This window comes from Solea solea, chromosome 9 (assembly GCF_958295425.1).
Source record: "Solea solea chromosome 9, fSolSol10.1, whole genome shotgun sequence".
NCBI classification, from domain to species: Eukaryota; Metazoa; Chordata; class Actinopteri; order Pleuronectiformes; family Soleidae; genus Solea; species Solea solea.
This window is the reverse complement of record NC_081142.1, coordinates 25,072,120-25,088,932: the sequence shown is the minus strand read 5'-3', so window position 1 is coordinate 25,088,932 and position 16,813 is coordinate 25,072,120. Positions and strand designations below refer to the sequence as shown.

The window sequence follows — 16,813 nt, the reverse complement described above, 5'->3', positions numbered from 1 at the left end:
AAAGCATACATTTCATGTTTTGAAGCTAACTGAGCTAAGAAAAAGAAGAAGAAGGAGGAGGAGGAAGAGGAGGACATCCTTTGTGGTATGCGAAGACCACCATAGTTCTCTGAAATTTGGTAAAGAGGAGGGGTGAGCAAAGGAGACCTCAATCTGCTGTCTCACCATTGGATCTCACTGATTCATACACACTGGACAAATAAGATCCTCATCATATGTCTACCAGCCAGAGTTCACTTACACTTTTATCAATTAAGCTGTGTAGCATAACAGGAAACTATGTTGACATTTAAAGGTTTGAATCAACACGTCCTGGTGTCGTCCTGGTGCCCACACAGAGAGAAACGAGAGGTAGAGTCATGTGTAAACTATCTTCAGACTGTAGGAGAGAGAAAGGACTTTGTTCTGCTTGAAAAAAGTGCCTCGACACACGTGGACAACAGATTTGACATGATGAACTTCTGAACTGGGAGCAGTCCTCACATTAGTCTCCCTCTCTCCACTCACTACCACTCATTCCTGAAGGGGATTTATACACTTCGCCCGCCTCTAACCCTGTTGCTCCTCGGCGGGTCATCTCAGTAATGAGCCATGTGGCCCCCCCCCTGGCTCCCACTAATCAGGGATCCAGGGACATCCCATCCACGGCCCGTCGCCGCCACAGCAGCAAAACACACACTGAAGCCAAAGTGGTTCTCTCACTGCCATCTGGACTCCATGCCTTGCTCTGTCTCCATTCTGCCGGCGATTTATGCCCTCCTGAGGTGTTTTGCCTTTTAACTCGCACGTAATTGGCCCCCAGATGCAAAAAAGATGTGGGGCCAGTTTTTTATGAGTTGCCAAGCAGAGGTCATTGTATTTGCATGACTCCTGACTCCTCCCCCCCCTGCCAAGGTTAAAAAGAGACACTTTATGTCTCATTATTCTTTATCCAGTTACTGAAAAAAGTTAGGAGTCAGTGTGCATCTGAATGTAGGTAGTGATGGACAACAGACCTGTGTAAGGGCAGTGATGTTACAAAAATAATACACTATACTGTACACTGTGCATTACAAGTACCTACAATCCTGTCTCCTGTCCACAGGCCCCTCCTCCACGTCTGACATGCCAGACGTGATACGCATGCGGTCAATTGTGCCTGAATGACTGATATTCATGAGAAAAGCATAAGATATGACAGGAATAAGGAACTTCACAGCTCTCTGAGTAGCTGGTTGAAATGTGATTCAAGGTCGGACATCATTTCAAAGACAAAATCAGTGGTGAAACCTGTCACTCATGACTGCAGGTGGAGAATTTGTAACAAGGTATTTTAGACAATTAAATAAATGTACACATTTTGATGAGTGTCTGAAGAATTATGAGGATGGAGGCTCATCGCAAGTTGGCAAGTTTCATCTCATAGTCCTCAGTGTTTTCCAGACTTTCAACCCGGCCACTAGGGCTGCACTAATCGTTTGAGCATTGTCACTGCGATATGCGCATTTGCGCAGGAAGTGCAATGTTTCCTCTTTTTTTTTTTTTTTTTAGAACATTTCAACTTTTGTTTTTCTTTAGAAAAACATCTTCGAACCGGTTCCTTGCTCTGTTATGCTCTCTCTCTCTCTCTCTCTTGCTCAACTCCAACATGACCTGGGAAAGCATCAATTAATACTTGATCACTCTGGAAGAAGAAGATAAGATAAGAAGAATCTTTAGGTTTCAGTCCAGCTGAATTAGTTTCTGGTCACACAGTGCAGCTCGGTCCATTGCAGAATTTCCTTTCTGAGAAATCCAGTGATCCAAGAGTAAAAATGTGTTGGATTTTGTGAGTTCTTTCAAAGGGTGATTACATCATGCTTGTAGCATGGCCCGTGATTCACTCTCTGCAGCCCAGACAAAAATAAAGTCCGTTTTTGATAAAGTCTGTAAAAGTCTAGTATTGTGTGCCATGTCAACATGCTGAAGATATGTGTTGATTGTGAAAATAATACTGGTCCGTCTTCTGTTGCACCCATCGCATCTGTGTCTGTTGCTCAGCCTGTGGTTTCATAACGTCTCAGTGATTCTCAGTGATAATGGCCTGGATGACAGACACGGCTCTGCCTTGTGCACTCGTTTAAGTGAATCAAACATTTCTTTAAGGGGGGAAATGTTTGGTAGCAGGCGTTTCTAAGTTATGAGCTGAGGTTTTTCTGTCATTTATTTTGTATTTTCTTTACTAGAGGTGAGATTAAGTTTATTAGAGAAGTTTTTGTTTGTTATCTTGGCATTGCGCTTCTCTGAAGTGAATTAAGATGCTACACTTCAAATTCAAACAGACTTTAGACTATTTTGGCTTTCTTTGGAGAGAGGAGTTGGAAGACACACATGTTACCCCTGGGTTTCCCGAGGCCAGGGATGTAACCGATGAGATAGACTTAGAATAAGGCTTTCAAAAGAGAAATGTTCACGTTTGGGGTTGATTATAGTCTGGTATTAAAACATTTTAACTAACATAATCTTCTTTGTGTAACCAAGTTTCAGTTAGACAGAATAAATCAACATGATTGTCAGTAATTAGATTATTTAAAACAGATTTTGAGGAGAGTGACCTATATAAATATATAAATATAGGTCACTTTATAAACTATATTCAATAGTCCACATTTGAAAGTGGTATTCTTGGAATCTGTTTCATTATTGGTGTTGATATTTATTAAATTGGAATGTCTAACTCCTCTTCTGTTTGTTATTGATTTATTTACTTCAGTAATGAAGGATTTCTTTAATTAATCTCCCGTTATCCAGATACAGCACTGATCATTGCAGTTGATAAGAAACCTGTTATATTGTTCCAATTCTGAGCCAGTGAAACACAATATCCTTCTGTTGCCCACTGTTTAGTCAAAGTCTTTATTTGTTGTAAATGTTCAAAAGCCTTGTAGTTGATAGTTAATAATGAGCAAATGGATGATTTATCTCTTAACAGGACACAGTTTAATGGGAATGGCAATACAATACATACAATACAATATGTTCATCAAAACGTGTGCCTACTAACAAAGTAAAATAATGTTATTAACTATTAACTCATAAACAAGACTCGATCATTTTGTATTCATTCACCACAAAATCACCTATTTAAATGTGTGATACCAATGAGAGAATTAATGCAGTCATCTTAATCATTGTAAATTCGTTAATATTGTTTTTATGTTCAGGCAATATTTGAAGCTTCCATTGAGCGGTCTTTTTCGGGTCCTTGACGTGGCACTGATAAACAAAGATGGCGGTGTAGTGTCCACCGTCCTGTGTGTTGTCAGAATATTTTTGGCTTTAAAATGATTTGTATTCTTAATAAGTTGTGTAAACATCCCCGTGTGTAGTGTCTCTGTCGCCTGGTTTGGACTGTCGTGAGCGTGGGGTTTCAAAATGAGCGGCTGGGCCGGTTTTTCTGACGATGAACTGCGGAGGTTGCAGCAGAAAGGTAATGGTACCAATGCTAGCCGTGTACTTAGTCCCTGACTGCGGCTTTAACAGTGTTTAAATCAAACAAAACATGTTTATCCTGTTATCTAAATGGGTGTGAATCTCGTTTGCTAATCTTTTCAGAGTCTGCAGGGCTCGCAGCGGCAGCCCGCGGTCGGAAGCCGGCTTCAGCTAACCGCAGTCGGCAACAACTACAGCGGGAGAGGGCTCTTCATCTCGCCTCTCAGAAAAACATAGTCGATGGGGGTCATGTCCTTCCACCAGAGCAGCAACTCACGAAGCCGCCACCCAAAGAAGAGCCCCGGCCCGCGGCTCCAGCAAGAGCTCCGGCCGTGAGACTCGATGCGCAGCCGAAGATCTGCGAGGTGAAGCCGAGCAAAGACCACCAACCGGCCGCAGAGGAGCAGACCCCACTTGTCAAAGAGCTGGAGAAACAAGAGGTGGAACTGTTAGTATTGCCCTGTTATAATTCACACAGTAGAGGTCCAGTTTGTTAAATGACTTAAGGCTTAAATTTGTGACTGGTGTAGCTGCCTCAGTTTGGTTTGGTACAGTCGGTATTTTTTGCGTTTCCATTAGGAAGAGTACCAACATATTGGGAGCGTGAACACTGCGTACAATGGCAAATGTGACAAGGTGCAGCTCAGTAGCAATTTACAGAAGCAATACAGTAATAACAAAGTATTATATCAAGTAGGCCTACACTAAAGCAGAAATTGGTTTTAAATTCGATTCCATTCATACTACTTTTTGTTTAAAAAGGGAATACAGTGTTGTCCACATTATATCTTACACACACATTAAAGGGGACATATTATACCCTATTTCCCCAAGTTTAAATAGTTCCCTGGTGTCCTAATGAACATGTCTGTGACATGCTTTGGTCAAAATACCATAAGGATGGAGTTTTGACAATAACCCTGTCAAAACCGCCCCTTTCAGGACGCTCGGTTTTGTGCCTGGTCGCTTTACATGCAAATGAGACACAGGCAAACACACACCCACTTCTTCCATGGGGTTTCTGATTTGTCCTTTTTACTGCGCTCGCTCAGCTCCTGTTCCCTCCGCTCCATTCCTCTCCCCCTCCCTCCACTAGTTCTCTGACAATATCAACATGGCAGCGTGCGCGGAAAACAGCGAGAGTGCCGTCACAGGAAGAGACGTCCTACATAAGGATCGAGCCGAACACTGCCGAACTGTAAATCAGTTAAAAACTCTTAGGGACAGCACCGCTGATCGCCAGCGGCGAGCTGCATAAACTGCCGCTGTATGTGACTGTATCAGACTGAGTCTGTGCTCCGGTCATGGAGGACGTACTGAACAAATATTTTTAATTAGGACGTGAGAATGGTCAGTTATGAGCTCTATGTGACCTTTTCTTAAAAATGTGTGTGTTTGTACGTCGGTGAAATACGGTCGCTGACTAAATACGGCGACCGCTGGCCGCAGTCTGATGCGAAGTGGTGCGAACACACGAACACACGTTTGCTGACTTTATCCGGCACATTAGCTTCATATATAAAATCTTCTGAGGCTGGAAGTTTGTGTAAAACACTGTGCTCCACTGTGCAGCCACCAACAGCACACTTGTCCCTCCACTTTGACATAATACCGCTCTTCCTCCCTCGCCTGCACTCTCGCAGGGACAAGGTGGAGCTAAGGTGGAGCTCTCGAGGTAAACTTACTGGTGGGTGGTAACATTCGTGGTGAAATGCGCATGCTGCCGTCATAAGCGCAGGGAATTCAACATTGCGTGTTTTATCACCTATACTTACACTAAGGGGGACCACGAAAACATGACTTGAGTATTCTTTTTCCACACTTTGGCGACTGGTAGGGCCTCCAGAGTCCCAAATATAAGTATTAAAATGATTAAAAAGTGGATTTTGCATAATATGTCCCCTTTAAAACACTGCTGGTGGCTTTTTCATTTGAAAACTCAGGGGCTATATTTTAGTAGCGACATCTAAAATCAGAGACCTTAAGACATAGTTTCCCACATTCACTTCCTGATTCTTATCAGCAACAACTTGACTATCGGCAGAGAATGAAAATCTCCATTAAAACATTAATTTCACTATTGTTTTGCATTATTAAATACTTTCTGAAACTAAGCAAACTGGGGGTCAGAGGAGAGGTGGGGGAGAAAAGGAGCAGAAATGCAACAATTGTGTCAAGAGATCGTTGATATAAAATCAATATATATGTATATATCAACTTAAATTATAGCATAGCTATAATAATGGCGATGATATGATGTGAATGATGATGATAATAATAATAGCCTCTAAACTGGATCCTGCAACCTGCAGGATGAGGACAGCGAGGACAGGAAGGAAAGACACAAACTAGGGAGAGAGAACAAGGTTAATGACATATAATGAAGTCATATTCATACCTTGAGTGTGTGAGAGTGAATGTGAGTGCACAACAGGAATTCCCCCAGCAGTCTCGGTCTATAGCAGCATAACTAAGAGATGCTTTAAGCCTAACTTTAAATACAGAGATTGTGTACACAGCTTGTTATGCCTAGTGAAACTGGATGGTCACATGATGTATGTCTTTAGGCGTGTTTGTGTAAATAATACTCATCTGGACTCACATAATATTGATCTGAAATCGCTTTTTTTCTCAGAGTAAGTTAATATGGATGTAGTCTGGAAATGTATTAGATTATTTTGTAACAATTTTTTTGTAACGTTTTTCATTTACGAAGTGAATTTTAATATATTGTGAGCTTTAATCAAACAGTCTTTAATTTGCCATGTCTTATTTGGCCAACATTGGAAAGATGGCCAATCCCACAGCTTTGCGTGTTGTTTTTTTTTTTTTTTTTAATTTGGTCTCTTTTAATTTATTTTGTTTTTTGTTCAATTCTCTGATCACAGACGGGAGAAGACACGTCTGGAGCAACTGCAGCAAGAGCAAAAAACCATGGAGGAAAATAATAAGCGCAAGAAAGCTCTTCTGGCAAAAACTATTGCGCAGATGTAAGTACAGGGCGGTTTGATACTCTGGGTGTGTCCTTGTGCTTGAAATCCTTGAAAAAGCTTGATTTTTATATTACGTATTACGTTCTGAATTCTGGATCAAGTGCTTGAAATAGTGACAAGTTCTTTCACAACAAATAGCTAAATGACTTTTGTTTGCTTATTTGCTGAAGGAATAAAGTAGGTTTGACAGTCTAAATGTAAACTGCTCTGCCTGGAACTCTCCTTGTGTGTAAGCGTAACTATATTTTGGTTGTTTATAGCATAATGCCATCTTTTATTTTGATAAAAAAGAGTGAAATTATTAAAGGGGGTATGAACCCAGGATACTTTTGTGAGTAACATCATTTATTGACAGATGAGAATGGTGGAAAAAAACTGTGGAAGTGAAATAAAGACCTAGAATTAAAATGTATTGATATCCACAGGTCCAAACAGACGCAGGCAGAAGCGGTGAAGCTAAAGAGAATCCAGAAGGAGCTCCAGGCCCTCGATGACATGGTGTCCAACGATATCGGCATCCTGAGAGGAAGGATAGAACAAGCCAGCTGGGACTACACTGCAGCCAGGTAGAGAGACACAACATGAGGAAATGTAATAAACAGTTTGGTGAGAAGCCTCTGCCTCCACCTCTGTGGACTGTGAGCAGGAGAGAGAGAGAGAGAGAGAGAGAGAGAGAAGCATCATTACACACTGACTCAGAACGGTCCAGCCAAAAAATGCTCCTCAGTCTGTGAACTCCTGCACATGTGACAGACCTTTTCCCCAGCAGACATGTTGACTTGTCACAGCTGTTATCAATAACAGTAGCGATGGCTCAGTTTAATTTAAGTGTCTCACTAAGCTGAGCCTTAGTGTGGTCAATAGACTTTCCACCAGCAGACATTTTGGCACGTCACACCAGGAAAAGCACAGATGTAACTGATCACTTTTAAAAAGAGAACTGCGTTCCATTTAGCTGATTGGTTCCACATACACACTGGCTCAGTAGTTTATTTAAGGTGACTAAGGTCTTTGCAGGTGATGTTTCTTTCACCTGTGAGATGTCAAGTCTTTCATCACTGGTTTATTTTGTTGTAGTATGAGGATTTTAGTGTTTTCCACACACTAAAATGACTAAAATGCCACTGACTTTATCTAGTCAGTGGCATTTTGGGGGTTGAGCTCTTTGCTCTGTGCCTCCCCAGCTGATTTAAAGAAAAAAAAAAAAATCTGTTGTGTAATGTTGTGTTTTCAAGGTTTGAAAAATGCTAGAATGTGTATAAAGTGCTTGAAAATGCTTGAAATTGCAAGTATATTTCTGTCACGTGTGTATATATGTATGTGTATAAGTATATATGTATATATATACACATATATGTATATATATATATATACACATATATATGTGTATATATGTATATATATATATATATATATATACACATATATATGTGTATATATATATAAATATATATATATACACATACACATATATGTATACACATATTTTAGAACTTGTGGATGCAGTCCATCATGTCAATTTGTTCACTGACCAATGATCTGAGAGAAACACACTCGCTCTCAACCTAATATTCATTAGTAGCCAATCAGAAGAACAGCAGGTTGGGTCTTAGTAATATGGTTAGTGTTTATATTTTTATGTTATTTATTTATTTATTTATTCTTTATTTAGTCAGGAAGGTCCCATAGAGAAACCTTAAAAAGATGATGTTCTCAAATGATTTGTCTGCAAACCAAAGTTATTCTGTTTTAATGAAGAAACCAGTAAAAGCTGAAAGGAAATCTTAGAACGTCTTTTAATTTAAGAAAAAAATAAAAATAAATAAATATCTGTCTATTTATACATACTTACACACACATACATACAAAGTTGCTCCCCATATAAAATGAGTGGTAAATGCTCGTTTGATCAACACTGCCTTTAGTCATTATTTAAACAAAGGTCAGAGAGTGTGAAGGACAGGCCTATAGAGCTAATAATTAAATTAATAATATAATAATATGTAATAATAGTTCGTTATAGCCACCATGTATCAACATGCTGTAGCTCAGTTGTGAACTCATTTAATCATATAATATAAATTAAGTTCTAAGGTGTTGTCAAATTCTGTCAAATTAGTCAATACAGTTTTCCTGCTGCGTCCTCCCAGAGGAGCTGTTATTTTATATTCAGTTAATGTACAGTACATTTACTGTAAATGCTCTCCCTTTTAAACCCCCAAACACTGCCCCCTGCAGCTGCTTTCCAGTAAGTAAATAAGACCTCTTTTTTGTGATGCAGAGAATGTCTTAAAACCCTGTCCCACTCAAGCTTTGCTCCACCACTCAGAGACAACACCACACTAACGAGACAAGGATCAGGAACAATTTTACCAAAGCAAAATAAGAGTGTTGTTTATAGAGACTGTAAACGGACCTGTAATGAAGCATGCTTTGCTCATAGTGAATCCAGTACGTGTGCAGTTGACCTTGTGCCGCCTGTTGTTTGGCTCCACCTCCTGCACTCTCCTCATCACAGATGTTTGTGTAACGGGAAGTGGACCTGACCTTCACACGCTCGTTACACTGGGCTGTGCTATGCTTGTGTTGATTGAATCAGTTGTGGTGATGGCGCAGAGGTAAAACATGAGACCCTGATGGGGGAAATTCAGTTTTTGGAAATGACTGACATCATCTGGTGTGTTACCACAGCAGCATGTGCTGCTCTGTGTTCTGTTCCTACCAATTAGCACACAGTGGTCCTGTAGTCAGACATGTTTCTCTTCTCACAAGGGCTTCTCACAAAACATTTACTTCTCATGCCAATGTAGTTTAATTTTTGGGAAATATAAATTTTTTTATTATTATTTAATATAAGGGGTTTAATATAAATCTACGTTATTAAAGGTATTTATAAAATAAAAATGTATTAAGTGTATGTGTTAAAAACACATCCGGTTGCGTACATTAGTAGTTCTTCTTGCGTGGCTGACGAGAGCGTCAGTGAGGAGATATTTTGACCGGCGGTTTGCAGCGACTAAGAGGTTTTTGACCATGAAAACAAGTTAATATATGTAAGTAGACCTCCATAACTTACATATATGTGCGATACAAGCATTCTATGTCACCTTTAATGAACGGTTCACAAAATACTGATGAATGTCTCAAAAATGACTGAAAGTTCAGACCTTCAGACCAAAACTAATGTGTTTAGTTAAAAGAAAACCAGAGAACATATTGATATGTATATGTGTGTGTGTGTGTATGTGTGTACATATATATATATATATATATATATATATATATATATATATATATATGTGTGTATATATATATGTGTGTGTATATGTGTATGTATATATACATACACACATATATGTGTGTATATATATATATATATATGTATATATATATACACACAACACTGTTGAACATTTAGAATATCATATGTATATGTATATATGTATGTGTGTGTGTATATATATATATATATGAGATATTCTAAATTTTAAACAGTGTGATTGCAGTCATAATTATTATTTTGCTGATTTTCCAGGATGCTTATCAGTAATGTGATCCATCCCCAGTCCCATTCGTCAGTGTTTTGGCTAAAATAAAACATCGTTCCTTGTCATCGTACGATAACTTAGTTGGGTGTTCCTGTAAATACAATGTCTGGCATCATTTGTGCTTATATGTTGACACACAGCAGATATGAACGGATGTTTCACAATGTTCACTGTGCTCTTCTACGTCCACAGTGCTTATTGGGAAAACCAAATCAGAGCTACTTAGATTTGATTCAAATTGTGAAATCAAGAGAAATATTGACACTGACATAAAAGTAAATATTAGTTGTAGAAACCGGTCTACATTTACATTTTAAATTAAAATGTATTTGACGAACATCTCTCACGTTTTTCTGTGACAGGAAGCGCTATGAGAAGGCGGAGGCCGAGTATGTGATGGCCAAACTTGACCTGCACAAGAAGACGGAGGTGAAGGAGCAGCTGACCGAGCACCTCTGCGCCATCATCCAGCAGAATGAGCTGCGCAAAGCCCACAAACTGGAGGAGCTGATGCAGCAGCTGCAACTTCAGGCCACCGAGGAGGAGCTGGAGAGGCAGAAACGGGAGGAGGAGGAAGAGGACAGGAAGAAGAGGAGAAGCTTTGTGGAAGGGCAGCGAGACGGGAAGGAGGGAACCGGTTCAGTGGCGGACCAGGAGGGAGCAGTGCAATCAACCAAAGACTGTAAACCTTCAGAGGGGGAGAGTGTGGAGGAGGAGGAGGAGGAGAGAGGAGGTGAGGAGCACAAAGCGATGACTGAACCACCAAAGAGTGAAGAAAACTGTACAACCGCTGGGAACGGTGCTGACGGTGAGAGTGCGGCGTCCTGATCTTCACTGAGCACTGAGACATTGTTTTCACCTGTTCTGTAAAACACGTGGACTTGATGACACTGTTCCATCTTTGATCTTGTCCTCTTTTGAATGTTTGTCCCATAATATGGTGCTTTCCAGAACCAGAGAATATTCACTTTGTAGAAGCAATCAGAAAAATCTTGTTTTAATAATGAAAAAAGCTTCAAACCCATTCATTGATTATCAAAATAGGTGGCGGTTAATTTAGTAATCGACTAATAATCAACTCATTTAGTAACTGATTCAGCAGCTCTAATGCAAACATTGCAACTTTTACCATTCATATCACTTCTGTCACATTTGCTTCACAATATACACGTGACGCTTTTCCATTATGCAGTTCTAGCATGACTCCACTCGTTTCAGTTAGAAATAGTACTTGGTGCTTTTTTGGTACCTTCTCTGACGAGGTCACAAGCGAGCTGAGCCGCTACCACGATACTAAAATGTGACGTCAACACACTGCCGGCCACTGATTGGTCACTGGAAGAGTCACGAGCGCGACGTCCGACATGAGAATCGAAGCGAACAATGTCGAAATATAGATCAATTAAAAAGACTCAAAAATCCTGAAAACATGAGTTCATCGCCAACATTTAGGAAATGTTATGTTTGCTTTGCTCTTCACTTGTTTGTGTCACGTTTAAAGTCACACCTTGCTATGAAGTGCTATGAAACTGATGGAAAACGACATGCCTGATACCAGACTGAGTAGAGTTAGAACTGTACAATGGAAAGGTGTCAGTCAGTATGACTTTTTTTTTTTTTTTTTACTACAACCCACAAATTAGAGGGCGGGTGATGTCACTCCCACTTCCCAGTTCCAATGTAAATGGAATGCAGGAATAATTGTCTTTCCACATTATGTAAATAAAGAGATCTGAGAGGGAGAATGACACAGCACTCCCACCTCTGAGCTCGGTGTACAGCCTTCACACCGTCACTCACCCTGCATACACATTCTTTCAGCTAACTTTAATACTGTAACGAAACCTTTTAAGCTTAACTTAACCCCCTCTTCTGACACTAACTCATTTTGCCAAGAAGTGGGCTGAGAGCTGAGGGAGGGACTGTGGGGCAGTGCAGGGGGCGTGGTCTGGCAGTGAATTTGACAGCAGGTGTGTGAAGTGCTGAGTGGTGGAGAGAGAAAGATGACGACGTGACACCGTCGGTGTTTATAAAACAGGGAGGAGTCTGGGTCAACGAGCCTCGCTGTGATTAGACCAGAGGCTCGTTAAACTTGGTGTTGGTCATTTTTGTCACATTTATAATTTCAGTACTGTGGTGATTTACACCTGGATCAGAAATAGCATTACTAGATGTGCATATGCACTGATTTATACCTAAAAGAAAATGTGGTTTAGGGGTTTATTTGCACTTTAAAAGGGGAAATGTGTGAAACAATAATAATAATAAGAGGTTCAGAGATGGAGAGATCATCACAGGTCATCTGTTGTCTGCTCATCTGATTCATCTGAACACTTTTTCCCTGACTTTACTCAAGTGTGATTTCTCTTTTGTTTTTTAATGTTTTTAATGCTTTCAGTTGCAATCGAGCGCATTGTTTACGTTTGGTCACAGATTATGATTTAATAAGTGTCTGGACTGAAGTGGCAGGACATTTTTATTTACTTAGAAGCCAAGATCAGCAGTTTTTCTTTCTGTCATATCAAGCAAGTGCTTTAAGCTGCTTTTACAAAACCAGAAACAGCTTTAATATTTTATTGCAGATTAAAAAATAATAATTAAAATTTCACTATGATAACTTTATGTATATGTGTATATATATATATATATATATATATATATATATATATATATATAATTATGGCCAGTTTAAATTGAATTGACATTTGCACCATGAAAACAACACAACACTCCATTGCAGTGAGTAAAACTGTAAAAAAAGAAGAAATTCTAGGATAAAAATACAGTGAAGCTCAACGATGTGTTTCCACTGCAGTCGTCTGGATTAACACTGAACTCACAACCAGAAAACAAGACGGCAAGAGAAAGACGACCCAGAGACTGTGACTGTTGATTTCCTTAAACCTTTTTTATTCAATCTAAACTAAAAGAACAGAGTTTTGTAGACACTATATATATATGTGTGTGTGTGTGTGTGCGTAAAAGCATACTTTTGTTGTCTGTCCTGTATTATGTTAATCTTTCCCAGGTTCCTCAATAATGTTCAGTTGTCATAAAAATCAGGAGAAAATGTTGATTTTACAAAACGTGTTGATTTTCGACCGATGTCTCTTTGGGAAAGTGAAACACGGGTCCTTCACTTGAACACGAGCAGGAATTGGTCTGTGTCCTCGCGTGTGTGTGTGTGTGTGAGGGGGTCTAAGTGAGCGGGTTCTGGTGGTTGTCAGTGCAGCAGAGGAGCAGTGGGCCTCCTCTCTGGTAAGATGATATCAGTTCATGTGGATGCTCTCTGCAGACTTTGAACCGTCTGCTCCTTTTTCTGGTTTATCCGTTTGAATGTTTTAAAGTAAACCCTGCAGAGAACAATGTATTTAAATGAGGTGAATGTTAAGAATGTGTATCACTAAAATAAACTTTTTAAGGAACATTCATTCTTTCTTCTTGTGTTTCGTCCCCACTACCTGCAAGACTGAAGCTCGTGCTCCTGGAAAGAATTAAGACAGTGGTAGTAGCACCCTGGGCTTCCCATCAATGTTTCAAGTCTTATTTTTTATTTTTTTTAAGTGTTTCTGTAAAGGGAGATTTTACGGCACTTCAGTCACATCTGGCCAGCTGAAGGAGAGGCCGTAAAAAACGGCTCTTTTAATTAGTTGGGAGGCAGAAGCTGTGAGAGGGAGAGTGGCCACCGACCTGTAGTCTGGCCCTGCACACGCTCAAGGTCAATGTTTGAAGTCCACTGTTTCGTGGACCGTAGATTAATTCACATTATAGAAATATTGCACTTTAACCCCATTATTTGGCATTCAACTTTAGCACATTAGTTCAGTCATTAGTTATGCTCACATTGTTAAAATAATATTCTTTATGCAGTGATGCGTGAACAGAAATGTAACCCAAAGCCACAACACACCAACATGACTACTGTGTTTTATTAAAACTCTCATGAAAAGCATTTTGTTTTCACTGTAACTCGGCTCAGATGTCAATAAATACAAACATTTGGTCACATGGGCAATTATCACAAAGTCAATATTTTCTGAAAATATTCAACCAACAGAGGATTTAGATTAAAAAAAGTTATGTTAATTTGTTTCCTCTTGCTTTATGAAATACTTTATTACTTACAGTATGATTCAGTTGTTACGTCATAGTAATAATACACGAGGAATAGAGAACCACATAAAAAAGGCTACTTTTGAATAGATGAGAATATCATTGTCGTATTTTATTTGAAATAAACTCATTTAATGAAAGAGAGTGTTTCTTCTCTTTTTCCTCCTGATACCATGTCACCTTGAAAAGGAGGAATAAGATAACAATTGTCATCGCCTTGAAAGAGGGCGGTTGCTCATATGTGTTTCTATATCGAAAAGAAACACACTGTAGATTGTGACAGAAGGAAAAATGACAAGATGCAGACTGCGGAGATTAAGGCATCCGACCTCTGCGAGTGTGTGTGTGCGTGTGTGTGTGTGTGTGTGTGTGCTGGGCCGGACTTCAGAGAGTGCAGGGTTTATAAAGTAAAGTGTGATTTATGTGGCGCTGTCAGCCCTCGACAGGTCGAGAAAGACCCTTGAAACCTGAGACGTCCGAGATCCAAAGAAAAAGAGAGAGAAAAAAGTTTCGCTGAGAGTTTCCTCCATCTGGACGTGTAGCATTTCACCTCCACATCAGCGCAACTCTGCATTCACACAACACGATCAAAACACAGAAGAATCTCAGAGATATGCAGTTGTGAGGCCTGCTCCTCCTCCTCCTCCTCCTCCTCTTCATCTCCTTCTTCTTCTTCTTATTTAGGCCCAGTCTGCTGTAGCAGTTATTATCCCAGAGTAATGAACCTGTAAGAGAAATGATTAAACTTTACTGTGACTGCTGAAGGTGTCAATACATTTTAGACTAAATGCTTCTCTACACTTGATTAAAACCAGGTTGCACGAGAGAGCGACTGGAATAAAAAATGTCTCAACAGTTGATATATATATACACGTAATATATATTTTATTTTACTTACTTTACTTAGTGATTACTGTTATTAGTAATAAACCAGCAAAACTATCAATTTGCTCATTTCCTTCCTCATTTGAATCTGGTTGATTGATTATGACTTAGAGCCTTTTTCGTGTGTTTCTTGTGTTGTGTATAGCAAGTGTTCATATACATATATGTATCATATACAGTAGTATTCCTATTGTTATCTGCTATAATGTTTTACTGATGTGGTTCTCGACAGCATTTGTTCCACCTCGGTCGTTTTAAACGTAAAATTCGAGATGAAAAGTGTAAATCGACTTTTTAGGCCTGTATTTTTGTTATTACTATTTTAAACAATGAATAATAAATACATTATATTTGCATTATTTCTTTAAAAATCTTAATCTAAAATATTAATATTATAATATATCATATGACATATGTTTTTTTTGGTCCTTGACTGAGAAAATAACAATTCTGAAAAAGATTAAATAGTATATAAATAGTTTATTTTAACACAGTCATAAAATAAATAACAAATAAGAAAAGGTCTATTGAATGTTGCTTTTAAATGGAATGAAGTGTAGAGTGCAGTGTGCCGTGCTGTGCTACAGTGATGGAGGTTTTAATTGAAGCAGGGAGCTGTGTTTCTCTAATGAGCAGCAGATTGTCAGAACACCGCCACAGACCACTTACACTCATGACTACAACAACAACAACAACAACAACAACAACAGCAACAACAACACAACCTGTCGTAAAACGTAAGGATGCTTCATATGACCTGCGTTTAGCACAATTACAAACTGCTGCTATTTATTTACAGTGTTACAGCACCTCTGTCTGCCAGCTGCACACACACACAATCATGACAACTCACTTATATGAAGTCGTCAATATCTACACTATCTATATGATAACCAGGCAAACTTTACCACTTAATCATGGAATGCTTAAGGTTCCTTTTTACCAAAAGTTAAAGAAAAGAAAAATGAAAACTCAACATTTAATGGACATAAATTCTGCTGTAAAATGTATTTTTTATTTGTGGACTTGTATTAATATGTTAAATAAGTACTGTGCGGGTTATTATTATTATTATTATTATTATAATAATAATAATAATACATTTTATTTATAATGCACTTTACATTAAAATAAATAGAAGGATAAAAATCACATTCATAAATATTTTTTGGATATAAAAAAAGGGTATAAAACCAGGGTAAAAATGGAACTGATTAAGAAACAATCAGTAACACATAAACAGTTACATCACGTATAAATAAATCAAATGTTAAGATGCCTGAATATCTATGTGTTTAAATCTAATTTAGTTTAAATGATATTGTTGACACTTTGGTTTGGATTAAAGCTTCAGAATGCATTTTTTTAAATAATATAAAATATTAATGCTTATCTGCTCAGCTCAGCTCAGCTCTGCCCTCGGTCTCTATGTGCTGGGACATGGTGGCGTAGCCTGAGTAATCAGGCGGCGTGCAGGGGGGAGTGTGTCTCCAACACATGGTTCCCTGCACAGGATGTAAAGAGTCAACAACGAGGCCATTTACCTCAAATTAGGGAAATAAAACAGGACAGAGGCCAAAGCACCACTCCAATCAGCAACAGGGGTCACTGGTCAGTGGTGACGACGGCAGCCTTGGACCATCATCATCACCATCATCATCACCATCATCATCCTCATCCGTTGCTTGGGGACAGGCCTGCACAGAGTCGCGTCAGAAAAGAAAGAAATCACAGATTTTCATTGAAACACATGTGTCTCTCAGATCCTGGAAGTGGACACACAACAAAAACACAAACCTTCATAGTAGCATTAGCAGCATGTTG

At 39.1% G+C, this 16,813-nt stretch overlaps 1 protein-coding gene across 1 annotated transcript; it reads left to right on the top strand.

Moving 5' to 3' along the window:
- The first annotated feature begins 3,238 nt into the window (after positions 1–3,238).
- gorab (golgin, rab6-interacting) lies at positions 3,239–13,422 on the top strand. The gene is made up of 5 exons (XM_058639341.1): positions 3,239–3,448; positions 3,574–3,898; positions 6,339–6,440; positions 6,869–7,009; positions 10,354–13,422. The coding sequence occupies exons 1-5, from the start codon at positions 3,394–3,396 to the stop codon at positions 10,817–10,819; spliced, it is 1,089 nt and encodes a 362-aa protein (XP_058495324.1). The 5' UTR covers positions 3,239–3,393; the 3' UTR covers positions 10,820–13,422.
- Positions 13,423–16,813: the final 3,391 nt, after the last annotated feature.

Bases quoted from the DNA above. Each gene is read 5' to 3' on its own strand.
- gorab (XM_058639341.1), top strand. From the start codon at position 3,394: ATGAGCGGCTGGGCCGGTTTTTCTGACGATGAACTGCGGAGGTTGCAG. The intron at 3,449-3,573 runs GTAATGGTACCA...TAATCTTTTCAG, and splicing joins GCGGAGGTTGCAGCAGAAAG to AGTCTGCAGGGCTCGCAGCG. The intron at 3,899-6,338 runs GTTAGTATTGCC...CTCTGATCACAG, and splicing joins GAGAAACAAGAGGTGGAACT to ACGGGAGAAGACACGTCTGG.